We start from the raw sequence: 27,370 nt of genomic DNA, 5'->3' as shown, positions 1-27,370 counted from the left end.
ATCAGTGTGTTCGGTTGGAGCTTTGAGTTATTCGTAACACAAAAAGCTTTGAAATATTTCTGTGCACACTTACAAATAACACATTTTGGGACACTTTTCCACAGAATGTGTTAAAATCAGAAAACGATGACACAAAAAGTGTTAAAACAGGTAACAGGAGTATGTTATTTAATGTTTTAGAGCATATATCACTAAAAATACGGCAAAAACTGTGATAATTCAATGTAAATATCACAGTAAACACACGTCCCAAGGATTGTAGACACCAGCGTTTCTTCTCAAATGTTGGATGGTCAGTTCTGGATCACTGCAACTCATCCCAAAGGTAGTGGATGAAGCTTCATCACTCCAGACAAAGTAGTGCCACAGCTCCACAGTCTAATGCTGGGGGGCTTTATACCCTTCTAGCCCATGCTTGGCACTGGATATGACCTTGGAGTCGGTAAGACAAGCTCTCGAGACAAAGCAGTCAACTCCAGAAGAGTTGATGCTGATACTGCACCCAAGAGGGATAAACTCCCTATTAACACCTGCAAGCTCAGAATGAGCAGGTGTTCACAAACCTTTAGACAGACAGGCCCAGTCCCATTTCTTATCTCTACCCCTACCCCTTGTTTTCAAGTGTCACTCTAACCCCTAGTTCCTGAGCTACAGGGCAGTGGTTGAGATCTTCCCTCTGAAATGAGCCCCTCTAATAACAGAGCATCACTTCATTAACGGCTACTAGCGCCGCTCTGTAGGCGACCCTGCCCGTCTGCAGGGACAGCAGAGGAGGGGAAAGTTCAGCTCCTCACTGCTGGTTACATTTAGGGATCATACGCCTTCAAAGAAGGGGCAGTTATTTATTACCACCTCCCCCCTAATTCTTCAGGGATATGAAGCTGAAGTCAGAGATTCTCCAGATTCTTGTTCGAATTTTCCCGTTCCACCTTAAGTCGTCCAGCTGTTCTCAAGCCTGAGGCGCCAGAATGCAACTGCACCACCATTTAAGGTGGAACAGGAAATTTAGCTAGCTTGCTACTGAAACATGAGCTACTACTAGAGCTTTTTTATGCTTGTTATGGCAGAAGGACCATAATGCACTGAAACGACATTAAACTAGGACAATGCAATGGTTAGTGTCATTTTAACTGAGAAAATACTTAAATTTGTGGGCTTCTTTGGTCGCGTGCACGGTCATCCTGCCGGTTTTTCTTTGTTTCCACCTCATAATACTCTATTCGGAGTGAGTCTCTGGAAAAACCTCTGTTTGGAGCGTCTGGAAGCCCTAACACTTCGCCCTACCCCTCTATCTCAACAAGAATCTGGACACCCTTTGCCTAGACGTGGTGTGTACCAGTATAGATGATGAATCGCCCAGTACAAGCCGTTTACACATCTAAACTCCAAGCGCTTTGACAGCGTGGCAGTCCAAATCCAAAACAAACCGTTCAGCCCAAGCCATACAGTCGCAGCAGAAACACCCCAAGGCTTGGAATCAATCAGATCACATAAGTTAAGAAAAGCCAGCACTTCAGAAAAGACGGCTGAAGTTTCCACCGACTTCACTTGTAAAGGGGGGAAAAAAAAAACGACATCCAGTCTCAAAAATACTGACATGCTGGTTAGACACTGCGAAGCAAACGATGGTGGGCGCAGACCCACTAACAACAAAGCACGGAAAAGCCATCTTCATTAAAAGTCTGGGCGGAAGGGATCAATCCCAGTGTTTCTTTTGGAGGTATTAATGTGAGGGAGGGCGGGTGAAGCCAACCACTAGCAACATCCATTTGAAAAGATACTCCAAACACATTTGGAAAATATTCCAGAAGAATGGATGGAATCTTGCCTTTGTGTATACAAGTGCAGGCAGATTAATCAAGCTTAGCTGGGAAAAGGTTCTGGGACAACGCTGACAGACAGGGGTTGTCCAAATAGGAGCCAAACAATCAGAACTCGTCTAAAATAAGAATTCGTACTATTTCGGCCTGAAGGGGGTCACGAAATCTCACGTACAATTGCAGCAGCTTCAAAGGACATTTTAACCATCAACCACAACAGTGGAAGGAATTAGAAAACAGAAGCAGCGTAACAGGAAAGGTTCCCGTCTTGGTTGCTAACATATTTTGGAAAAAGTTCAAAGCTGCGCCATTCAGATTTGGTTTACTGTTGGCTCGGAGACCAGAACTTTAGTTCCAGGAACCTTTTCAGAAGATTCATCAATTAAAACGAGAAGTAACGACGATAAATCATCAAGTCTGATGTCGTGATTTGATTACTGATAACAAAAACCCAAAAAGTCACAAATGCCTAAACTTAAGTGACTTGAGAAAAACCTTCAGCAGGCTGCACACAGATGCAGCTCTGATCACCGACAGCGGTTTCCACGAGCATTTATTAGACAGGAAACGGTGAGGAGCGTCAGTAAACACATACCTGAACATGATGAAGCCAATAGACTCGACAGCTGCTCTACGCACGTCATCATTCACATCACTCACCTGTTAAACGACAGAAAGTGTCATTCACACAGAACTGAAGCACTGTAATAAAATGAGGATGAATTTGAATACTAAAAGAAAGCTGGGCTGCACAATATATCATTTTTGGCAAATTTATGCAAATGAGCTGTTCCTGATGAGTTTGTGGTGAATCAGGAAGCTTGTTATCCAACAAAATACACACACAAATTTATTATATATATATATATATATATATATATATATATATATATATATATATATATATATATATATATATATATATATGTGGAAGTATATTAATGCGTGTGAGTGGAGTAGCAGTAGGGCAGCATCTGAATTGACTGAAGTAATTATCTTGGAGATGTACTGTATGTTTTTGACATGTTACTGAGAGTCTGTTGAGTAAGGAGCCCGCTGGTGACATCCTGTATAAATAAAAATTGTTTGTGGCCATGACTTAGTAAGGTGTGGGTACAAGATCCTGACACATGGTCACAACGTAGTGAAGCATTCTCTCATTCCAACACCTTACTAAGTGGCATGGCTCTGTAGTTCAGTGTCTGTTTTATCTAATGGAACACTCAGTTTTATCTCTCTCTCTCATTTTTTATATATGTGTGTGTATATGATTTTTATATATATATATATATATATATATATATATATATATATATATATATATATATATATATATATATCATATACACACACACACACACACAGTAAATAAAACATCAGCCAACACAGGGAATCGCTCTACAAACATCTGAATGAGCATGAAAAGGCTGCCACCTACAGGTAAACACATTCCTCCACAGTACATAACCTCTCACTGGTCTTCAGTCAGCTTAGATGTAGATTTTTAGCACAATAAACGAGAACTGATTTGTTCAATCTTATCCAGCTCCCTCGCCAGAGGAACTCTACAAAACCGGATTATTTTTCTTTATAATTATTACATTACTCACACAAAGTAATGTAATCAAAACGTAAAGTAATCAATAAGGAGGACATGACTCGAGTCTCGTTAAAGGGGATTCTGTTAACACTTAAGTATGTGTCTGGCTAGCACGAGAATGTGAGGGGAAGACTTACGGCCACATGCAGCAGGCGTCGGATGGCCTTGTTGTTCCCAGAGCCGCAGTACGCCATGCCCACTGTGTACATTCCTGAGCGACGGAGAATAGGATCCTGAAGGGCAGTGAAACAGAACAGAGCTTCAGTGTGCAGACAATGCCAAGCACAGGCTACATAATCAGTGCCACTAAGCGGAAGCAGTGCCTGGTGAATTCTGAGCAGTCAAACTGCCTTTCAGGCTGAAGACATGGATACCAAGAAATGGACAGCAGGACAGAGAGAGAGAGCCAGTCAAGGCAAGAGCTGGAAACATCTGTATTTACCAATAAACACTGAACAGTACGGGAATAGTTCAAGCAGGTAGGAGGACTGAGCCAATTCCGACGACTTGGGATATCTATACACCCGACTGGCCACTTCATTAGATGCAACAACCTTGTATCTACACTCACTGTCCATTTCACCAGCTCTACGTTGTAGTTCTGTAGTTCCATCTGTTTCTCTGCATACTTTATTAGCCTTTTACCCTGATCTTCAGTGGCCATGGACCACTGATGTGGTGGTGGTGTGTTAGTGTGTGTTGTGCTGGTACGAGTGGATCAGGCACATCAGTGCTGCTGGAGTTTTTAAACACCGTGTCCACTCACTGTCCACTCTAGACACTCTTATCTCGATGGTCCACCTTGTAGATGTAAAGTCAGAGACAACAGCTCATCTGCTGCTGCAGTTTGTTAGTCATCCTCTAGTCCTTCATCAGTGGTCACAGGACGCTGCTGGCTGGATGTCTTTGGCCCTGTGGAGGTCCTGACCACTGAAGAACAGGCTAACAAAGTATCAGAGAAACAGATGGACACTAGTCTGTAATTGTAGAACTACAAAGTGCTCCTATATGGTCAGTGGAGCTGACTACATAAAGCCTTGCTTTCACAGAGAGAGGAAATAAAATACTAAAATCAGATTAAAAACTCACTGTAAAAAAAAAAAACTCTGAACAACAGAGATTAGTGTTAAAGGGCCTATATCATGGGGGAAAGTCTTCCTGGCTGAGGAGTCTGATGTAGACTCTGTGTAACACGGTTTCAAAACATGCCATTCGCTTCCCAGTCAATACTTCCCACATATGGAAACTAAGCTGCAGAAACACTCCAGTTTTAAGTCACTGCTTCTGTGATGTCAGGAAAAACACATTTACATATATCTGCATTTTCTGTCTACAACAGTTTAGCCTCTCCCTTTAACACAATGTGGGATCATTACACAGATAAGCACTTTGGAGCAAAATATATAAATAAATAAATAAAAGGTGCTCACTTTATCCCTGCACAGGCTCTCAATCAGAGCATCCGCCTCCTCCATCCTGCCATACATGACCAGCGCGATGCCCACCGCCAGTCCGCGCAGGATCTTCTCATGTTGGGTCTCCTGGGCGTAACCCACCATGTCCTCGATAGCCTGAGCGGACTTGGAGCCCAGCATGACCAGACCAAGAGCCAGCCCAGCAGCCTCTCCTGTACACACAAACCAATATAATGTGATCAAAACAACACGCACACTGACCGATTAGCACCTAAAGGAGTTCCGAGTGAGGATTAACTGGACGCATTGCTGACGCCGTTATACCATTTAATTACAATTATGTTTACTTTTCATTCACCAAACTAAGTCACTTGCCTGTAACTGCATCATCCTGGTAGAGGTTTGATTTGAGCAGATCATACACATCTTGTCGGGCAGTGCCAAGGGCAGCTAGTCCAAGACCAAGTGCACCACCGTGACGGACAATCTGCAACAGAAGGCAAAAGGACTTTAACTTCAAACAACAATAACTTTGTTTACATTCACACTGACATACAATCATGATGTGATCACAAACATAAATCAACACAAACTAGAACTAGAGCGAAAACAAAGGGAGCAGTCTAAAGATCGACATTATAAACATTAACAGGGCCCATCTTTAAAATACTAGAAACATACAACAGACATGCTGACCACCTCCTCGTTTCTACACTCACTGTCCACTTTATCAGCTCCACTTACTGTATAGCTGCACTCTGTAGTTCTACAGTTACAGACTGTAGTCCATCTGTTTCTCTGATACTCTGTTACCCTGTTCTTCAGTGGTCAGGACCCCCATGGACCCTCACAGAGCAGGTACTGTTTGGGTGGTGGGTCATTCTCAGCACTGCAGTGACACTGACGTGGTGGTGGTGTGTTAGTGTGTGTTGTGCTGGTCTGAGTGGATCAGACAGCAGTACTGCTGGAGTTTTTAAACACCTCAGGGTCGCTGCTGGACTGAGAATCGTCCACCAACCAAAAATACCCAGCCAACAGCGCCCTGTGGGCAGCGTCCTGTGGGCAGCGTCCTGCGGGCAGCGTCCTGTGACCACTGATGAAGGTCTAGAGGACGACCAACACAAACTGTGCAGCAGCAGATGAGCTGTCGTCTCTGACTTTACATCTACAAGGTGGACCGACGAGGTAGGAGTGTCTAATAGAGTGGACAGGGAGTGGACACAGTGTATAAAAACTCCAGCAGCACTGCTGAGCCTGATCCACTCGTACCAGCACAACACACACTAACACACCACCACCACGTCAGTGTCACTGTTGGGCTGAGAATGATGCACCACTCAAATAGTCCCTGCTCTGTGAGGGTCCATGGGGGTCCTAACCACTGAAGAACAGGGTAAAAGGGGCTAACAAAGTGTCAGAGAAACATTCTGGTTTGAATGCTGGCCTCCACACACGAGCACTGTTCACTTTCAGCGACATAAAATTAGATTTTTACGCAAAATATCATCTGTGCCAGGATACCACGATATTACATACCCGCATTTCTGTTAGTGATGAGTTTAGCAATATATTTCACAGATAAGGATCATTTAAATTTGTGCACATTTAACTAACTCAAAATCCATAAAAAAGGGCAATTAAGATGTTCATTAACTTTAATGTTAAACTTTACATTTACCTGAATATGATTGTGATGCACTTAAAAACCCAAGATAGTGTTACTGAATTTTATCAGTAACCCAGCACTAATTTAACACAGACAGATATTCTGAGAGGGAAAAAAAGCTTATTAAAATATTAATAATTCAATTTTAACAGAATGACTGCGAGTGAAACTGAAATCTGACCCATGTGTGGATTTCTGCACCACGTTTAATAGTCAGACCTCAAAGAACCGATCGGTCATTTTGCTCAATACATTAATGTTTCATAACTTCAGAGGCAACAGAAGGGTTTGCACTATTATGGGAAGGAAGAGATGCCCCCTTTTATCAGAGACAGGCATCAGGGGATATTTAAACGGATGGAAAAATGGGATGCGCAGATAAACACAGCAGTATGAGGGCGCGCATGTAAACACGACTATAAACAGATTAGACTTTTAAACGACTGTTGTAAAAGTCTTGCTTTGATCTAGTTTTGTAGATCAAGCAAAAACGTGCACTGTGTGCGTGTAAATGTAGTTCTTGTAAAAGCAGACGGGACACTGACGTCATTGCTTGCGTTTTTCAGTTGACTGAGGAGATAATCAATGATGTCCCCTCCGTGGTTGGCATGGATCAGCCCGAGAGCATAAAGACCACCTCCTTCCTGGTAGGCTGAGCCAGGTGAGGTGTCTTTCGGCAGGTAAGTGGCCATTAACTGCAGGGCTTCTTTTTCATGACCCTAGAAAGAGCATAAAAAACGCGCCAATTACCTTGAGGTTTGCAGGGATGCAACAAGCAAATCATTCTGGCATAAAAACAAAAAGCAATTAAACTGAAAAAAACTGCTTACCTTATGAATGACACCAAGACTTGCTGTCGCTGTGAACTTCGCCCAGTTTGTGGCTCTCGCAAGCCATTCCAGATTTTCTCTGTAAGGAAATTAAAACATTTTTATTTTACTTTGGCTGCCTTCGGGATGAACGTTTACTCAAATAAAACATAAAACATATTAAAAAGAGCCAAACAAACTACTGTTAAAAGGCAGCATTACCTGAGAAACTGGTCACTTGTGGTTCCCGTGTGCATGAAGGAGTTTGCTATGACCGTTGCTGTGTGGCATACTGAATTTCGTACTGCATCCTGAAAACACAAAACGCTGCAAATATTAGTACTGCTCCTCCAGCTAATAACACTCCCATCATACAGCAAAAATGAGCGATTAGAGGTTTTTAGAGGCTTTGTTGTGTTATATTTGCCAATATCTTGACAGGTGCCTCGTTTACACGCAGCCTGATAATCTGACTAATAGCTCTGACCAATAGAATAGTTTTTCAGATCGAACAAGGTGGGTATTCCTGTAAATAATCTTAAATTGAGGAATAATATCCGTGTAAGCGTCTGCATCTGATTACATTCCCTATCGGAAAGTTTCAGTCCGTTCTGCATGTGCGTCGCGTCACAGTGAGAGTTTATACCGTTCAACACGGCGGAGCAGAAACTGGTCTGCAGAGGAGACGAAGTTCATGCTCTGATCTTTAAAAGACGGCGGTGGGAGGACGTCCAGCTTATGCGTCTCAGACCACGACGTCTTCCTCTCGGCCTTCTTTAATAAGGACGTGTGAGGGACGTTTTCCTGAGTCTGACGTCATTTTAAAGCAGTTAAAAACTCAATCACTGCTCACTGCTGCTCATCTCACTCTGAGTGGACCTCATGATGCTCGCTGTCATGGTAACGTCTACTCTAAGCAGTTCGATATGCATAATTTTAGATTGGATTACTTGTCGTGAGCATGTAAACAGATTTTCCATCAGATTGTTCTGTAGAGTAAGAATAAACCCCTCAGTCTTAATCTATAACTGAAATATTTTCAATGGGATCGGCAAAAATCTTTGCACGTAAACAGAGTTACGTTCACAAATGATATATTGTGCACTCCTATTTAGATCCACACTCACTTTTGCTACAAACAGACCATTCTTGATTGATTGATCATTGATGACTGAGCTCCCCCGATCGAACACAGGTATTTTAACTCAACAGCTTAATAATAAAACTTTCCTAAGCGCTACATTATTTATTGCATTAGAGAATATAAGAAACTGAGCAGTATCATATCATATCACACATAATTAAGTCCTGCAATCAGTTACAAGGAACTTAATCTTTCACCTTTGTGTTTTTGAGGATCATTAGGTCTGTGTTGTTGTTTCGAATGAGGAACTGTAGATGTAGCTCGATGGCCATTTCGCCGCTGAGAATCTTGATCATTTTTGAGTTCTGGTCCTTTGGCTCGTCCTTCTTTTGAAACAGGAACGTTAGAATGGATAATAATTAGAACCTGATTGTAAAAACATGCAACTGTCACAGTTTTACACACATTTTTAAATCGTAATCAACAGCTTCAGCTGTGTCACAAGCCTTGAAAGCCAAAGTATAAAGTGTTCCAGACATAATTACCCCATCTGCCGCTTTTCCAGCAGGGGAACTGCCAGCCTTGTCATCTGTCTCCATGGCATCACTGAAATAACAACATCCACAGTGTGAGCAAACAGGAGAAAACACTGCTGTCGTTCTCTAAAGTGAGTCGATCCTAATCAGAAAGGAATCTACACATTTAACATTACTTATACAGCCAAACCGCCTGCAATGTGGCTTTAAAAACACACCTAACCACACTGTCCATTAGCAATACGAGACAAAGTAATCAGGAAATAAACGAGAGTGCCAAAGCTACCAGGTGTGCCAGGTGTGCAAATATGAATCAAATCATGGTGTTAAAATTAGCTGCCAAAACTAGACTCACAAACAGGGGATGTAGTTCCAGAGCCTGAGCAGGAGGTCCTTACATAATATGCAAGAAACTATGAGGCCAAAGTTAAAGGTTTAGCCATGCTGCCCTGCCACAAGCCTCCAACAAGTGAAAGGTGGTGTACTATACTACCATCACCAGAGTTCGCACATCCTGGATTAATGCAATACAAGTTGTCAGCGGTTTGTAGGTAGAAGGTGCAACAATCTTAACTTTAACATCTTATTGCAATTATTTTATTGTAATATTGTTCAAACGAACTGTTGCCATGATGAGTAAACACTAGATGAATCAGCCAATCACAACCTCTTTCCAACAGTTATGCTTAAAATCTACACTATGCTTATTAAAGAAGTAAGTCAGTCTCCACACAGAACCTAGGATTTAAAAGCTTTTCAGAAAAAGGCACAGTGATTAGGTTATAATCACTTGTAGGTAGTCTGACCAGAGGAGGACGGGTCCCCCCTGGTGAGCCTGGTTCCTCCCAAGGTTTCTTCCTCAGGTCTGAGGGAGTTTTTCCTTGCCACTGTTGCCCCTGGCTTGCCCACCGGGGGGTTTCTGTACATTCTTACAGTCCTGTTGAAACTTTGTCTTTTCCGAAATTCTGTAAAGCTGTTTTGTGACAACATCCGTGTGTGTGTGTGTGTGTGTGTGTGTGTGTGTGTGTGAGAGAGATTCCCCTCCCACAACTCTGACAGAAGACTAGTTTCAACCATTGAGAGCAGTTTCCCGTCCTGTGCCCACCTGTCTTTATCCTGAGTTGGCACAGTGCCGGTGTTGGTGGACCCTGGGACGGCAGGGATCGGAGTACCGACAGTGCGCAGGTTCTGGATGACTGAAGACAGGAACTGTTGGCTAGCGCTTTCGTACAGGTCAAAGCAAATCTGATACGCCATCAGGAGGTTATCCTCCTTCACCAGCTTCTCCAGGATATCACTCACTGCTTGGGGATCATCCAGGAAGATCAGGCACTACAACAGGACAAAAAAACAAAACAAACTTAACGGCGGTTTCTCACAGAATTCTGTCTTTTTGTTGTGGCGCTCACTCTAGATGACAAACTCCTCAGAGATCATGACACAAATAAAGCTAAAACTTGGATGAGGAAACATGTAGTTTTATACAATCAAAAAACAGGGGCAGTCGTGGGCTGGAGGTTAGGGATCCAGCCTCGTGACCGGAAGATCACCGGTTCGATCCCCAGAGCCGACAGCACATGACTGAGGTGTCCTTGAGCAAGACACCTAACCCCCAACTGCTCCCCGGGCGCTGCGGATTGGGCTGCCCACCGCTCCGGGCAAGTGTGCTCACTGCCCTCTAGTGTGTATGTGGTGTTTTACTGCCCAGATGGGTTAAATGCGGAGGTGAAATTTCCCCGTTGTGGGACTAATAAGGGTCATTTAATCTTAATCTTAACATTTGGATAATAAGCGAACAGTGAAAAAAAGATTTATAAAAAAGGACAACAGTAGAAATTAAATTCAGGCCTTTGTCCATGTTCATAGAAAACAGTGTCCGAAGTCACAATCCAGCTGTGTGGAGTTCAGTATCTCCAACTGGTGGGGCAGAAGCTTGCACTACTTACGAGCTACATTAGCCTCAGAGCTCCAGTGCAAAGAAACAGCACCAAACTGGTCTTGGCTGACTGACTACAACTGGGCTAAAGGGGAAAACGGACTCCTTTAATATCCACGCCGACATCCTCACCTGGCAAACGTTGATGAAGTCAGGCTTCTCCAGGTTCATGTAGAGCTTGACGAGGACTCTGAGAACCTCGTTACGGAACTTTTTATTCTGCATTAGCGTCATGCAGATCTTCAGGCTGTAGGCCAGCAGCCCACTGACATCGTTCTGTGAAGAAAAGGGGAGAGAGCTGATGTGATTCGCTGCAGCTGTGCTCAGAAAACATCAAATTCATTATATGAATGGTCACAAAACAAGAATGCAAATAAACGGAATTACACTAAATAAAGACCAAGTAAGCAAACAAAAGATGGTACAACATGTCAGCGAATCTTTGTATGGATGTTAGAAATCAGCCAGTATAAACATTACAATAATAATAATAATAATAATAATAATAATAATAATAATAACAACTTATTTAGCACCTGGTTAGAAGTACATAATGCTGATTGGTAACATTTTATATGGTCATAAACAAAATAAATTCCAACAGTTTGGTTTTTAGTACAGACTAAACACTGTGATGCTGACAATGACTCATCCATGAGTGACACGTACCTAATAGCGTGTAAAATATTGAATAACAGCTGCAATTCAAATCGACATGGATGGGACAAATTTGCAGATGTAGGCAACATCAAATGTTCATGCATCATAGAAACGTGCAGTTTGGCCAGATTTCGTGGACGCCCTCCCTGGCGTTGTTCCAGGTCCCACAGATTTTCAAGAGGTTTCAGATTTACTGTTACCTCAACCAAAGGATCCACTTCTGTGGAATTAAACCACCCCAAAAGATCAGAGCTCCTCCAGCTTGAAACCACTCCTCGCACTCATCCCTCCCTGAAGGCTTTCTGAGGTCTACGATGAACACGATCATTCACATAAAGGCAGATTAGTAAATAAAAGATTAACCTGACCAGGTAACATGTTTCTAGTCCACGAACAGTCCAGTTTTTGTCCCCTCACCCACTGAAACCGAGCAGAAGTTAGCAAAGGCCCCTTGCACGGTACTGTGCTCCATACGTCCACGGCATGCAGCTCTACGGCCGTCAGTTCTGACGAGGATTTCCTGCAGGCTGGGATTTTTGCCACTTCTGGTCGACCCGTATGACCATACACCTCAATACACCTGCAAATTCAGCTACTTCCTTCACACTGTGGCCTTGCAAACACTCTTTTCTGCCAATCGTTAACATCTACATTGCAACCCACTTTCCACACTTCCAACAAGACACTCACTACACTGTGCCACCTTTTCTCAATCTATGAATCACGTTGCACACGCCGCAAGTATTTATAGCCTGATCATCCTCGTTCAGCGCCATCTGCAGGAACCTACAGTTACTACCGCCTTAAACAATGCAAGGTGACTAATTTTTTGCTTATATTCACTGCTCATTTTAATAATCAGCAGAGACATAGACAAGTCCTGGTGAGATTTCAAACAATAGGCAAGGCCCAAAACATACATACATACGCAAGGACGCAAACTCAGACACTTTGAGCTACGCAGACAGGATTTCACATGTAGCTGCGTTCAAAAATGTGTCACGACGCATCTCATAACGCAAAGCAAGCACGAGCTGCACTCAGTGTTAGAGCAAGGACCACTATAACGACAGCCAAGTCTGACCAAGCGGTCATGTAGCAGACGACCACTTACGCGTCATGCAAAGATGGCATAAAAATATGATTAACCATCACATTTCCAATCCAAGTGAAGAGGTAAAGCAGCTCACTCTCCTCTACTGCCCACGTTTAGCCGTTGAGGACTGGAATAGGTCTGATTTGAAACCTCTCTCCCCGTTCAGTACTGAGCGTTTTTACCTCAAGAACACACGGCGAGTTTGTACAGAAGGTCCGATTGTTTGCAGTGCGTTGGCCGAACGCGGTCACTTGCATTGGCGTCTTTGTGCAAAGCATGTTTCGGGCCTAAGGAGCAACATACCGACTCAAGGATGGTCTTCTCAAAGATGTCCAGGCGCCTCGTCTCCAAAGCTATCCCGATGGCCTGCTTGTACTTGTGGTCATCAAGGCAGCGCTGGAACATCTTGTTAACGATGCCCTCCAGACGAGGATCGATGCTCTTTTTCTCCTCGTCCTCCGGCAGCTCTGCGTTCTCCACGCGCAGCTTGGTGTAATGATCAATACATTTGGCTGTTGGGGAACAGAAAGACAGGATGACGATGAACCAGGGTCGCCCACCCGTGAACTGCCCTGAACTCTCCACCCCCTCGTCGAATGAGAGAATAAACGTTTTTTGTCTACAACCTATTTTGAAGCACTTCTAGTGACAAAGCACACCGTCTAAAGTGGAAGGATCTGATATCAACATAGAAAATGTATATCATGAATAAATATGAGCACAGACCTTGACCTATTTGCATAATCTTTGTTTCTTTTTGACCCACTATATACTTTTATCTGGCTTCCCCAGAATAAAGTCTGAGCACTCTTGCTTTCAGCCATGGTCACACTAAATTAGGGGTGGGCGATATGACAATACAATCCTGCCATCACGATACACCGCATCACTTTATGCTTTCTGAGCATATCATGAATATCATCAGTACTTAATGAGCACTGACTATGTTTTACTACTAAGTGAACATACTTTAGCTTTTTCAACTGGATACAGTTTGTGAAAAGCTAAATAAAAATAATTGCTGTTGTAAACGTACTACTATTTCAGAGGCAGCTGTCCAAGCAGGCAGCATTCGCGCTCCTGAGACGAAGGCTGTTCCATTCGGAAGGCAGCATAGGGCAGCTGCCTTATTTTGACCAAATCTGAAGGCAACATCGCCCACATGCTTCTTGGCGAAGGAAATCCTACAATACTGTTCACCTCCTCACCTGTTACGGGGGAAAACTGCACTGAGCGACTGAAAGCAGCTCACTTTTCAGTGTATACGGGGAAAATACAGCGGAATTCTCCCTGAACAAGGGAAAATACGACGCAGAACTTCAGAAAATAAAGGTTTTATAATATTATAATAAATTTCAATACCACAACAATGCTTATTTTTGCCTGCTCTGCTCGTCTCGCATTGCTGCGTTTATCAGTCACATCAGTAATAGATGAATGTTGACGGCTAAATCAGACTAGGAGCTCATCGATGGGATGAAATAAAATGCATATTAACTGCTTAACACATTGTGCGCGATCATTTTTTCTGAGTGCATGTTCTACAAAATTATAAGCAGTTTTTATCCTTTGTGTGTTAGAAATAAAGTGGGTTCATCAAGGTGGATGAGGACAGTGAATGAACTGAAATGGTTTACAAACCAGTAACCACAATCATCTGCATTTACATGGGGTGTTGAGTCGAGTATAAAACAGATACGGCTCCTCAAGTCAGCCTGATCTTCATATACAAATTTACACAACAGCGTTGGTGAAACAGCTGCGGATGCGAGAGCCGTCCTCTACAGTCAGAAGCAAGTGTAAGCTAATAAAATAATTATAAAATAATAAAGTAATAAAATGTGAACAGCGCAGTGAAGGTATAATGTATGATGACTCTGAAGCGCTGTCCTGAATGTGATGCCTACTATGGTTCCCTTTCAGTTAAAATGCTGCCCAACAAGAGAGCTGCCTTCACACTATATAACTACTATTATCATCAACGTTATCATTAAAAAATATATATGATATTTGCACTATAAGGATATTTTTCCGTGTGAATTTCAGGCAAAATATCCTTACAGCGTAGATATTCTAGCTTTTTATTTACTTACAATTCTTTATATTGTTTTTTGTGGAAAATAGAGTTTATATATTTCTTTAGGTTTAGTTTTATGTATTTATACACACACACACACACACACACACACTATATATCGTAACAAGCAACAAGCTGTAAAAAACCCTGTTAAGTACTTACCAAAGTTAATTACTTGCTTGTTAATTCTCTTTTTCTTGAGTGCTTGGCTCTCCCTTTGCTGCTGTAACACTGAGGATTTCCCCGTTGTGGGACTAATAAAGGATTATCTTATCTTATTAAAGCACTATTATTGCACTATTATAGCCCTTCAGACATGGCACTATAGTTTCTATTTTGTCTATTCCAACTCGAGAAACCTCAGGAAAAACCTGCCTGATGGAAAAGCTGATCTGATCTTCCCTCCACCCCAGAGAAGCAAACAGCGAGGTGAAGGTTCATCGTGACCACAGCTTTAGGCTTAAAGTTAAACCCAAACTACATGCATGAAGAAAACTCACCAATGATCGTCTCCACATATTCAGAATCATCAGTGACATTGAAAAGATCACCGGCACCGAGAGCGTAGTTCAGGGACTCTTCAAAAGCACCAAGGTGGTAAAATACTTTTGAGGCCACCAGGGCGGCGAACTCTCTGCTACGGAACGTCTCATCTTCATACAGGACCTCACTGAAAGAAATGAGGAAAATGGAATTAACCACCCAGAGAAACATTCACACGTAGAGCTGTTTATACAGGTACGTGCACAGGAACCCGAGACCTCCCAATCCAAATATTCCAGCAGTCAGTTACAATTTACAATCACAATTTTATCCCCAGTTCCCTTCCTAATTTAGACGCATCCAATTCCACCCACTAGTTTTGGACCCCAATCACACGACACCACCAATGCTCGGAAGGTGAGAACTAGCCCTCCCAAAGATATCGGATGGAGCTCCATCACTCCAGAGAATGCAGCTTCATTGCTCCACAGCCCAGTGCTGTACGGCTTCATAGCCCTCTAGCCCACACTTGGCTTTGGGCATGGTGACCTTGTAAAGCTGCTCCAGAGCATCTTATTCTACTGGACATTGCTTTTCTGGGGATATCATACGAGCCGTGCTCTTCAAAGTAGCTAAATACACTCATTACAAGGACTGTCTGGATACTTGGACACATACAGGGCACATTAATATCAAACCGAACCCCCCAGAATCATTATCCACTATATCAATGCTGTTGATTAATAATAACACTCTTATGGAAAGCTTACTTACATTTTATCCACAGACTCTGAAATCTCAGCCCAGAAGTCATTGACGATGGAGTTCAGCTTGTGGAGTGCAAACTCCTACAAACATAGAACAGATTTGAGCTCAAAAGACAGAAGCAAAGCACAAGCAACTTATCAAACCATGATGCACTCTTACAAAAATGAAAATATCTAACTTCAGAATGGCTGAAATGGCCCATTTTTCCCACCAGACAATGCAAAACCCATTATCTGAAACATAAAAGCCACCAAATAGGCACTGCCAGACCTCTGATAACACATTCGTTTCACATTAGAACTAATAGAGTTACAGCACTCCTGCAAAGTGCAGTGCTCTTACCTTCAGCTGAGGTTCATCCTCGTCCAGGAGGGAAATGATACCAGCTGCATAAACGACAACAGGTTATGAGATTAAACACACATTTGCGAGTACAGTTGTCAGCAATACCGGCTTCTAGAGAACAACATAATATTAGTGATCCTCATACTGGATCAGTGAATTCATCACCATTCATGACCACAATCAATAATAATAATAATAATAATAAAAAACACCGATCTGATTCTAAGTTTCAAAAGCCAGGATTTGCATGTGATGCATCATCGCAGTGTACCTGTATCAGGTAGGGTTATATATTTGGAGCAAACTGCCTGGAGGACGGCTGTGACAAGTATTACAGCCTTAACGCTCTTTTCAGATTCATTACTATTTTCCGTATAAAAGCTCAGAAGACTCGTGTAGGTTCGCTGGTGGTTCTGAACAGTGAAGTGGTTGGTTAGTGTAGTGGGTAACTCGGCCTTCTACGCTGTGCACTGGGGTTCAACCCCCGCCTGGGTAAACACTCTGCACTATACCAATAAGAGTCCTTGGGCAAGACTCCCAACACCACCTTCACCTTCCTGTGCACAATGATTGAACTGTAAGCCACTCTGGATAAGAGCGTCCGCCAAATGCCGTAAATATAAATAAAGTGTCTATATCTGTGTTGTAGTCATGGAGACCCCTGGTTCCTATCACCACCACTGTAAAGACGGCTGAACCATTTCACACCAAACCCTCTGAATCTCTCTGTTTACACCTAAATCAGATGTCTACTTTAAATCTGTTGTCCATCTCTAGTTCTGTAGACGAGGTAGCCTGGACTTGGAGAAAAGGCCAACTTTGAGCCTGAGCGGTCAGTGGAAGTGGGCTGAAGGCATACACCCTCACCGGCCACTTTATTAGGTACAGGTGCTTTATGTTCAGTTGCTTGTTAACACAAATAGCTAATCAGCCAATCACACGGCTGCAGCTCACTGCATTTAGGCCTGTAGAGGTGGTCAAGACAACTTGCTGAAGTGCAGACCGAGCATCAGAACGGGGAAGAAAGGGGATTTAAGGGGCTTTGAACGTGGCGTGGTTGTTGGTGCCAGACGGGCTGGTCTGAGTATTTCAGAAACTGCTGATCTGCTGGGATTTTCACGCTCAACCATCTCTAGGGTTTACAGAGAACGGTCCGAAAAAGAGGAAACATCCAGTGAGCGGTCAGTTGTGTGGACGAAAATGCCTTGTTGATGTGAGAGGTCAGAGGAGAATGGGCAGACTGGTTCCAGATGATAGAAAGACAACAGGAACTCAAATCACCAACCAGAATCTCTGAGGAACGTTTCCAACACCTTGTTGAAAGTGTGACACGAAGAATTAAGACAGTTCTGAAGGCGAAAGGAGGTCCAGCCTTTTACTAGGAAGGTGTACCTAATAAAGTGTATCTTAATTTAACAAGCCCATTCAGCTAAGGAGCTGTCAAACGCAGCTACATCCCAAAACACGAGGAAACGATCCGTCCAGCTGCTGACCAACAGGTCAACTGTGATATTAGCATTAGCTTAGCACAAGCTGAGCACTTTGACTCGCTAAAGTTAGCTTTAAGATCAAGCGCAAAGATTTGGCTCTTATTTAGACTGACATTTAAGAAACCCGTGTTTATACATACATACATATAAATAAATACATATGGCTCGAATACAAGCTAATTAGCCAAGTTGAGTCACGTTAGCTGAGCTCGTTTAACTTAGCTTAGCCATGTTCGGCCCAAGTCCCTTTCCTGCTGGTTCGGTTCCGTCGGAACAGAATAAATAAGAGAGAAAACAATCGACTGACTTTGCACGTTGGTCCACACACTAACCCACCACAATCACCACAACCGAGTACGAGCCGATGCTAAAGGGCAGCTAATGCTAACTGACCAAAACAGGTCACTACTGGGCTGCGGTTTAAAAAAAAACTGGCCATGGCTTTAAAGAAAACACCAGACGTCTATAACCATAAGTCATATAAACGTTATAACAGGTGTCGAAATGCCTTACAACGTCTCTCTAATGTCACACGACGGCTGAATAAAGTCGGGACCGGTCTGAGTCGAACTGGCTACGCTAACGTCGCCTCCTTCATCGTTAACGAGAAGAAGCCTCTTTATTCCAACTGTCCTCTCGTTTAAGTTGAATTACTGGGAGAAGTCGTCGTTTGTGTCCGTCTCCAAACACTTATCCGCAAAAGTCAGTCATATTAAACAGAGCATGCGGCTCTAAAACGAATCTGGATCTTGGCTTCTCGCTCGCATCTCCCGCTCCACCTTAAATGCCGTGGCGGCTGCGTAAGGCGCAGCAGGAAGGCAGCTACGTTCCGCCGGAGCATTTAAGGTGGAACTGGGAATTTAAACAAGACGCTGCAGAAAGCCCACACTAAAATAACCCGAGTTAACCTAAACCAAGCGAACGCTGGCCCGCGCTGTCTGAGCCCGTGTCGCCTAGTTCAGCTCGCTTTAGCTTAGCGTGCTAAGCTAAGGCAGCCCAGTCCGTGTGACTCAGCTAAATGAGCCCCGTTTCTCAGCCCCGCTCACCGGCTGAAGTGATCATCCTGCAGTCCGAGCGTCAAACCCCGTCTGAGTGAAGCAGATCCCCGTGTGTGATCAGCGGAGCCGCGCCGATTAAAACAAATAAACAAATCAGAAAAACACAGAAGGACAAATCAGTAAATCAGTAAATCCGCCGAACGCGCTTCGCTCCAGCGGCACTTCGGCTCCCTCGTCCACAATGAGCTCGGGTCCTCCCGGCAAAGCTGCCCGAAGCTCCCTCCCGCCCTCACTCACTCATATGCATGTATGAATGACAAGCGCATGCACGTTTAAACCTGTGTGCAAATAACGGTGTATAAATATGTATATATGTTTTAACGCTTTCCTATAATTCCGTTCATTTTGTGCATTTCCATACAGGCAGTCAGCGTGGAAGCCCCTTGACGCCGGGGTATGGGCGAACAAACAGCGCCACAGAGCGGCCAGCTGAAGCCACTACAGCCGGGACTAAAAGGGGACGTCCACGCGTGTTTCAAAATTTCTGCACAACATCTCAGCAGTAGTGGTGGGGCAGCAACTCAGCGAATGAAAGAAACGCGGAATGGTTGCGCAGCGGTTACTATGGAAGTCTACAGGAGGAATGAGGGATGAAAAAACTACACATAGAGGAGTGTGGGTCAGTAAGTGGATTTAGTGGATTAGAGCTTAGAGATCTGATCGGTTTGTCATCGGGTAAAGAAGCAGTAGAGTCTGAGTGGTGGTGAAAATGAATGTGATTCTAAGGGCGGAATGAGGGATGAAACAATGACAAATAGAGGAGTGTGGGACCGTATGGCCGTGGATTAGAGCATGTAATTATTTTCTGTACTTTAGTATTTTTGGTGTATCTGTACTGAAGTTTCTCCGTTCTGGACTTTCTCCTTTCACTCCACTACATTTCAGAGTCTAATATCCGACTTTTTCCTCCTACATTTTGAGAAATCTGTGGTTCCTTTTGGTTTCTGTGTGTATAAAAACGTAACATGTCAAAACGAAAGAAGCGCAAAGCCAGAGCACCAATCAGGGCCCAGCGGTCACTTTGTTTAGAGCTGGTTTTGACCTGTTGGTCATACCGACCCAGTGCAGCACGCGGTTCAACGTCAGCGCAGCAGCGTAAAACTTTGGGAGAGTCTGTTCAACATAAATGATGAACTAACCTAACTTTGTGTAAATAGAGCTCATATAGAAATATGTCCACATATGCAGTCGAGACTGACGCGGCTTTTTTCTGAATTTCTACAAACACCATTTCATTTTATAGTAAATGAGTTTGGGCTGGTTTATGTTTATGAACAGACGCCTACAGATCAACATAGTAAAGGAGCTCATCTGTGATCCTGAGTTTAAAGCCAGTTTTTATTCAACTTAAACTTGGAACTAAGTTGTAAATAAATCTGAAACTGAAACTTTGCTTGTGTGTAAAAAGTGATTTCAGAGCCACTCGGTTCTCCCTGATGGAAACTGTTTACCTTCAGTGTTTTGTGCTTCTGATCATTTTAATAGACGTCAGCGTCACTAATTAATGACCTTCTATTAAAAGACTGGTTTACCAAGAGAGACGCTGGAGGACTTTCACCTGAAATGAGTTCATGAAGCCAGTCTGGTTATAAAAATGATAACAGGACATCAGAGCCAGAATTACTCTTTTAGTACTTTTACTTTATACTTAAGTACATTTGAAGGGAAATACTTTAGTACTTTTACTCAAGTGGAGGTCTAAAGGGAGGAACTTCTACTTTTACTGGAGTGATATTTTACCTTGGGGGTCTCGACTTTAACTCGGGTACATGGTTTGTTTACTTCATCCACCTCTGCAATGCAGTGGTTGCGATGTGAACAAAAAACCATTCAGAGTGGTTTGGTGTGAAGTGGTTCTATATAGAGAAACATACGGACTGATTTCTGTACAGTGGTGGTGATGGGAACCAGGCGTCACAGTGTCTACAAATGTATATATTATATTTTGCTTACTATCCAAAACCACCAGTGAACCTACATGTTTCTTTTGAGTTTTTATTTGGAATGTTGATGATGGTAAAACAGTCATAAATGCTGAAAAGAAGTTTTCTTTGGGGACCATTTTGCCTCACAACACCCTACACGTATCCCTCCACCATGTATGGGTTAAAATAAACTGACTTAAAATATATTTGATCAAAGCTTTACAGCAAAACTGTCACAAAACAGCGTCTCAGGCATCAGGCAGTGAATTCAGAACCAGTTCATGTAGGAACTTCTGTGAGGAGCTTTTAGAGGGACGTCTGGTTCCTATCACCACCACTGTGAGCAGCTCTGACTCGGAAAGTTGCTCTAGAACAGAGCGTTTCACACCAAACCGCTCTGAACGACTCTGTTTACATCTGAATGGTTTATTTATGCTGACATTTAAAAAAAAAAAAAATCAGTGGAATTCCCCTTTCACATGAAGCGCTGTCGGAACTGTTCTCACATCAGGGCAAATGATCTTGACTTAGTACCTCAAAATAACGACTTGCCACGTTTAAAAAAAGCCACACATTCTCAAAGCAATGACTTGTTCAAAGTTTTAATATAGTATCTCAAAATAATGGACCTATTCCACTTCAAGAAAGCAATTAAGAAAGTAACTGAGATGTTATTGTGGGATATTAATTAAAAATGGTGAGAAAATAAGCTATTTTATCATGATATGTCATTGTGTTAAGATACTAAGTCAAATCTTGGAGAAAATGAGTCATTGTTTTGAGAAACTGAGGCCAAATTTCAACAAAATCATTCATTATTTCAACACTGTAGGTCATTTTTGTGAGATACTAAGACAAACCTTTGAGAAAACAGGTTATTTTAACATACCAAGGTGCAGTGTTGATAAAACAAATAATTAGAAAAACATAGTAAGTCACGATTGTGAGATACTTAAGCGAAAATGAGAGACAATAAATCGCAATTTCAAGAAAATAAGTCACAATAATGACTAAAGTCAAGTCAAAATCGACCGAAAAAATATATTTATATCTATATCAAATATATTTTGACATAGAAAGTTATTATTTTGAGATGTGAATAATTAAGTCATTATTAATCCAAGAAAAGTCAAGTGGTCATTATTTATAATTCAACATGTTAAAAATCTCACACGTTAAACAGAGAAGCAGAAAAAACCCGGCGACTTCTTTCTCCTGAGAAATAAAGTTAATCCTCTCTGATTCTAGAGTGATTTTACAGAGAATTCACTCTTCAGCTGAAGTGTTTTTACCGTGTTATTGTAGTCAATATTGCGCCTGTCAGTCTGTTTAATTTCCTTGTGGAGTTTACGGAATTCCAGCTCTTTTGTCCGACATTATTGGTGCCACCTGCAGCGGATCACGGAGGCTGAAGAAACCTGGCAGCTCCTGAGTTACAGCAGGCTGTGGAACGCATAAGCCTTATTATGTCAGGAAGCGTGTGGGGTCAGATTAGAGCAGGTGGTCTTCAAGTCAAAACTTGCAGACTATAAAATACAATCAGACTATTTAAATGCACAGCATCATGATTAATAAATAATCTAATTTATTGAATCTTCTAAAACTCATTTTCTTAACAATGAAAACAAACGAAAACTAAATTCAAATATCATGAATTAAACCAAAAAATTATAAAAAGTATAAGAATTATAAAAGACATCTTTAAAAATGTCCAGGCTCATTAGAAAAACACTGAAACAGTAGAAATACAGCAAAGAAATCAACATTATACAGTACATTATTACAGCCTGTCATAATCCAGCATTAAAGACATCTATCATTTCTATGATTCCAAACAGTGAAGATTAAATTAAGTAATTAAGTAATTAAGTATTCAGTAAAGTTTAATGAGAGAATATTACCCACATACTGTGTAGTTAAGCTGGAGCTGATGGTTTTGGGAGTTTGTGAAAGGTTGCCTTAGTTACAGCCACACTATAAGTTTTGGGGATTTGGAGACCTCTCGGAGTCAGTTTACATGCTCTTAGTAACACCACAACTGCAGAAAATCAGGTTTTGTCAGTAATCCAATCAACGCATTTACATGCACTTGAGTAATCAGATAACGGGGAAACTCCGGGTCTACATGAGTCAGATAGTAATCAGATAATGGGGAAACTCCAGGTCTACAGGAGTCAGACAGTAATCAGATAACGGGGAAACTCCAGGTCTACATGAGTCAGACAGTAATCAGATAATGGGGAAACTCCAGGTCTACATGAGTCAGACAGTAATCAGATAACGGGGAAACTCCAGGTCTACATGAGTCAGACAGTAATCAGATAACGGGGAAACTCCAGGTCTACATGAGTCAGACAGTAATCAGATAACGGGGAAACTCCAGGTCTACAGGAGTCAGACAGTAATCAGATAATGGGGAAACTCCAGGTCTACAGGAGTCAGACAGTAATCAGATAACGGGGAAACTCCAGGTCTACATGAGTCAGACAGTAATCAGATAACGGGGAAACTCCAGGTCTACAGGAGTCAGACAGTAATCAGATAACGGGGAAACTCCAGGTCTACATGAGTCAGACAGTAATCAGATAACGGGGAAACTCCAGGTCTACATGAGTCAGATAGTAATCAGATAATGGGGAAACTCCAGGTCTACATGAGTCAGATAGTAATCAGATAATGGGGAAACTCCAGGTCTACATGAGTCAGATAGTAATCAGATAATGGGGAAACTCCAGGTCTACATGAGTCAGATAGTAATCAGATAACAGGGAAACTCCAGGTCTACAGGAGTCAGACAGTAATCAGATAATGGGGAAACTCCAGGTCTACATGAGTCAGACAGTAATCAGATGATGGGGAAACTCCAGGTCTACATGAGTCAGACAGTAATCAGATGACGGGGAAACTCCAGGTCTACATGAGTCAGATAGTAATCAGATAACAGGGAAACTCCAGGTCTACAGGAGTCAGACAGTAATCAGATAATGGGGAAACTCCAGGTCTACATGAGTCAGACAGTAATCAGATGATGGGGAAACTCCAGGTCTACATGAGTCAGACAGTAATCAGATGACGGGGAAACTCCAGGTCTACATGAGTCAGATAGTAATCAGATAACAGGGAAACTCCAGGTCTACAGGAGTCAGACAGTAATCAGATAATGGGGAAACTCCAGGTCTACATGAGTCAGATAGTAATCAGATAACAGGGAAACTCCAGGTCTACAGGAGTCAGACAGTAATCAGATAATGGGGAAACTCCAGGTCTACATGAGTCAGACAGTAATCAGATGATGGGGAAACTCCAGGTCTACATGAGTCAGACAGTAATCAGATGATGGGGAAACTCCAGGTCTACATGAGTCAGATAGTAATCAGATAACAGGGAAACTCCAGGTCTACAGGAGTCAGACAGTAATCAGATAATGGGGAAACTCCAGGTCTACATGAGTCAGATAGTAATCAGATAACAGGGAAACTCCAGGTCTACAGGAGTCAGACAGTAATCAGATAATGGGGAAACTCCAGGTCTACATGAGTCAGACAGTAATCAGATGATGGGGAAACTCCAGGTCTACAGGAGTCAGACAGTAATCAGATAACGGGGAAACTCCAGGTCTACAGGAGTCAGACAGTAATCAGATAACGGGGAAACTCCAGGTCTACAGGAGTCAGACAGTAATCAGATGATGGGGAAACTCCAGGTCTACATGAGTCAGATAGTAATCAGATAACAGGGAAACTCCAGGTCTACAGGAGTCAGACAGTAATCAGATAATGGGGAAACTCCAGGTCTACATGAGTCAGACAGTAATCAGATGATGGGGAAACTCCAGGTCTACATGAGTCAGACAGTAATCAGATGACGGGGAAACTCCAGGTCTACATGAGTCAGATAGTAATCAGATAACAGGGAAACTCCAGGTCTACAGGAGTCAGACAGTAATCAGATAATGGGGAAACTCCAGGTCTACATGAGTCAGATAGTAATCAGATAACAGGGAAACTCCAGGTCTACAGGAGTCAGACAGTAATCAGATAATGGGGAAACTCCAGGTCTACATGAGTCAGACAGTAATCAGATGATGGGGAAACTCCAGGTCTACATGAGTCAGACAGTAATCAGATGATGGGGAAACTCCAGGTCTACATGAGTCAGATAGTAATCAGATAACAGGGAAACTCCAGGTCTACAGGAGTCAGACAGTAATCAGATAATGGGGAAACTCCAGGTCTACATGAGTCAGACAGTAATCAGATGATGGGGAAACTCCAGGTCTACATGAGTCAGACAGTAATCAGATGACGGGGAAACTCCAGGTCTACATGAGTCAGATAGTAATCAGATAACAGGGAAACTCCAGGTCTACAGGAGTCAGACAGTAATCAGATAATGGGGAAACTCCAGGTCTACATGAGTCAGACAGTAATCAGATGATGGGGAAACTCCAGGTCTACATGAGTCAGACAGTAATCAGATGACGGGGAAACTCCAGGTCTACATGAGTCAGATAGTAATCAGATAATGGGGAAACTCCAGGTCTACAGGAGTCAGACAGTAATCAGATAATGGGGAAACTCCAGGTCTACATGAGTCAGATAGTAATCAGATAACAGGGAAACTCCAGGTCTACAGGAGTCAGACAGTAATCAGATAATGGGGAAACTCCAGGTCTACATGAGTCAGACAGTAATCAGATGATGGGGAAACTCCAGGTCTACATGAGTCAGACAGTAATCAGATGATGGGGAAACTCCAGGTCTACATGAGTCAGATAGTAATCAGATAACAGGGAAACTCCAGGTCTACAGGAGTCAGACAGTAATCAGATAATGGGGAAACTCCAGGTCTACATGAGTCAGATAGTAATCAGATAACAGGGAAACTCCAGGTCTACAGGAGTCAGACAGTAATCAGATAATGGGGAAACTCCAGGTCTACATGAGTCAGACAGTAATCAGATGATGGGGAAACTCCAGGTCTACAGGAGTCAGACAGTAATCAGATAACGGGGAAACTCCAGGTCTACAGGAGTCAGACAGTAATCAGATAACGGGGAAACTCCAGGTCTACAGGAGTCAGACAGTAATCAGATAATGGGGAAACTCCAGGTCTACATGAGTCAGACAGTAATCAGATGATGGGGAAACTCCAGGTCTACATGAGTCAGACAGTAATCAGATGATGGGGAAACTCCAGGTCTACATGAGTCAGATAGTAATCAGATAACAGGGAAACTCCAGGTCTACAGGAGTCAGACAGTAATCAGATAATGGGGAAACTCCAGGTCTACATGAGTCAGATAGTAATCAGATAACAGGGAAACTCCAGGTCTACAGGAGTCAGACAGTAATCAGATAATGGGGAAACTCCAGGTCTACATGAGTCAGACAGTAATCAGATGATGGGGAAACTCCAGGTCTACAGGAGTCAGACAGTAATCAGATAACGGGGAAACTCCAGGTCTACAGGAGTCAGACAGTAATCAGATAACGGGGAAACTCCAGGTCTACAGGAGTCAGACAGTAATCAGATGATGGGGAAACTCCAGGTCTACAGGAGTCAGACAGTAATCAGATGATGGGGAAACTCCAGGTCTACAGGAGTCAGACAGTAATCAGATGATGGGGAAACTCCAGGTCTACAGGAGTCAGACAGTAATCAGATGATGGGGAAACTCCAGGTCTACAGGAGTCAGACAGTAATCAGATGATGGGGAAACTCCAGGTCTACAGGAGTCAGACAGTAATCAGATGATGGGGAAACTCCAGGTCTACATGAGTCAGACAGTAATCAGATAATGGGGAAACTCCAGGTCTACATGAGTCAGACAGTAATCAGATGATGGGGAAACTCCAGGTCTACATGAGTCAGACAGTAATCAGATGATGGGGAAACTCCAGGTCTACATGAGTCAGATAGTAATCAGATAACAGGGAAACTCCAGGTCTACAGGAGTCAGACAGTAATCAGATAATGGGGAAACTCCAGGTCTACATGAGTCAGACAGTAATCAGATGATGGGGAAACTCCAGGTCTACATGAGTCAGACAGTAATCAGATGATGGGGAAACTCCAGGTCTACATGAGTCAGACAGTAATCAGATGATGGGGAAACTCCAGGTCTACATGAGTCAGACAGTAATCAGATGATGGGGAAACTCCAGGTCTACAGGAGTCAGACAGTAATCAGATAACGGGGAAACTCCAGGTCTACAGGAGTCAGACAGTAATCAGATAACGGGGAAACTCCAGGTCTACAGGAGTCAGACAGTAATCAGATAACGGGGAAACTCCGGGTCTACATGAGTCAGATAGTAATCAGATAATGGGGAAACTCCAGGTCTACATGAGTCAGACAGTAATCAGATAATGGGGAAACTCCAGGTCTACATGAGTCAGACAGTAATCAGATAACGGGGAAACTCCAGGTCTACAGGAGTCAGACAGTAATCAGATAACGGGGAAACTCCAGGTCTACAGGAGTCAGACAGTAATCAGATGATGGGGAAACTCCAGGTCTACATGAGTCAGACAGTAATCAGATAATGGAGAAACTCCAGGTCTACAGGAGTCAGACAGTAATCAGATGATGGGGAAAC

General features: G+C 42.8%; 1 protein-coding gene across 2 annotated transcripts in view; it reads right to left on the bottom strand.

The window, feature by feature from the left end:
- psmd1 (proteasome 26S subunit, non-ATPase 1) overlaps window positions 1-19,057 on the bottom strand; it is a 79,847-nt gene extending 60,790 nt beyond the window's left edge. The window contains exons 1-16 of one of the 2 annotated variants that reach the window (XM_017702625.2): window positions 18,832-19,057; window positions 16,293-16,336; window positions 15,957-16,030; window positions 15,200-15,369; window positions 12,926-13,134; window positions 10,999-11,142; window positions 10,036-10,262; window positions 8,940-9,000; window positions 8,652-8,777; window positions 7,533-7,621; window positions 7,332-7,410; window positions 7,047-7,220; window positions 5,211-5,322; window positions 4,851-5,047; window positions 3,558-3,653; window positions 2,416-2,480 (exon numbers count right to left, since the gene is read on the bottom strand). In XM_017702625.2, the coding sequence (XP_017558114.1) occupies window positions 2,416-2,480; window positions 3,558-3,653; window positions 4,851-5,047; window positions 5,211-5,322; window positions 7,047-7,220; window positions 7,332-7,410; window positions 7,533-7,621; window positions 8,652-8,777; window positions 8,940-9,000; window positions 10,036-10,262; window positions 10,999-11,142; window positions 12,926-13,134; window positions 15,200-15,369; window positions 15,957-16,030; window positions 16,293-16,336; window positions 18,832-18,847 (1,883 nt within the window). In that variant the 5' untranslated portion in view covers window positions 18,848-19,057. Of the gene's footprint in view, window positions 1-2,415; window positions 2,481-3,557; window positions 3,654-4,850; window positions 5,048-5,210; window positions 5,323-7,046; window positions 7,221-7,331; window positions 7,411-7,532; window positions 7,622-8,651; window positions 8,781-8,939; window positions 9,001-10,035; window positions 10,263-10,998; window positions 11,143-12,925; window positions 13,135-15,199; window positions 15,370-15,956; window positions 16,031-16,292; window positions 16,337-18,831 lie in introns of both variants that reach the window. The other variant, XM_017702623.2, reaches the window with a different exon arrangement.
- Window positions 19,058-27,370: the final 8,313 nt, after the last annotated feature.

Source organism: Pygocentrus nattereri, chromosome 15 (assembly GCF_015220715.1).
Source record: "Pygocentrus nattereri isolate fPygNat1 chromosome 15, fPygNat1.pri, whole genome shotgun sequence".
NCBI classification, from domain to species: Eukaryota; Metazoa; Chordata; class Actinopteri; order Characiformes; family Serrasalmidae; genus Pygocentrus; species Pygocentrus nattereri.
The sequence above is the reverse complement of the archived record's forward strand: the minus strand, read 5'-3'. Positions and strand labels throughout refer to the sequence as shown.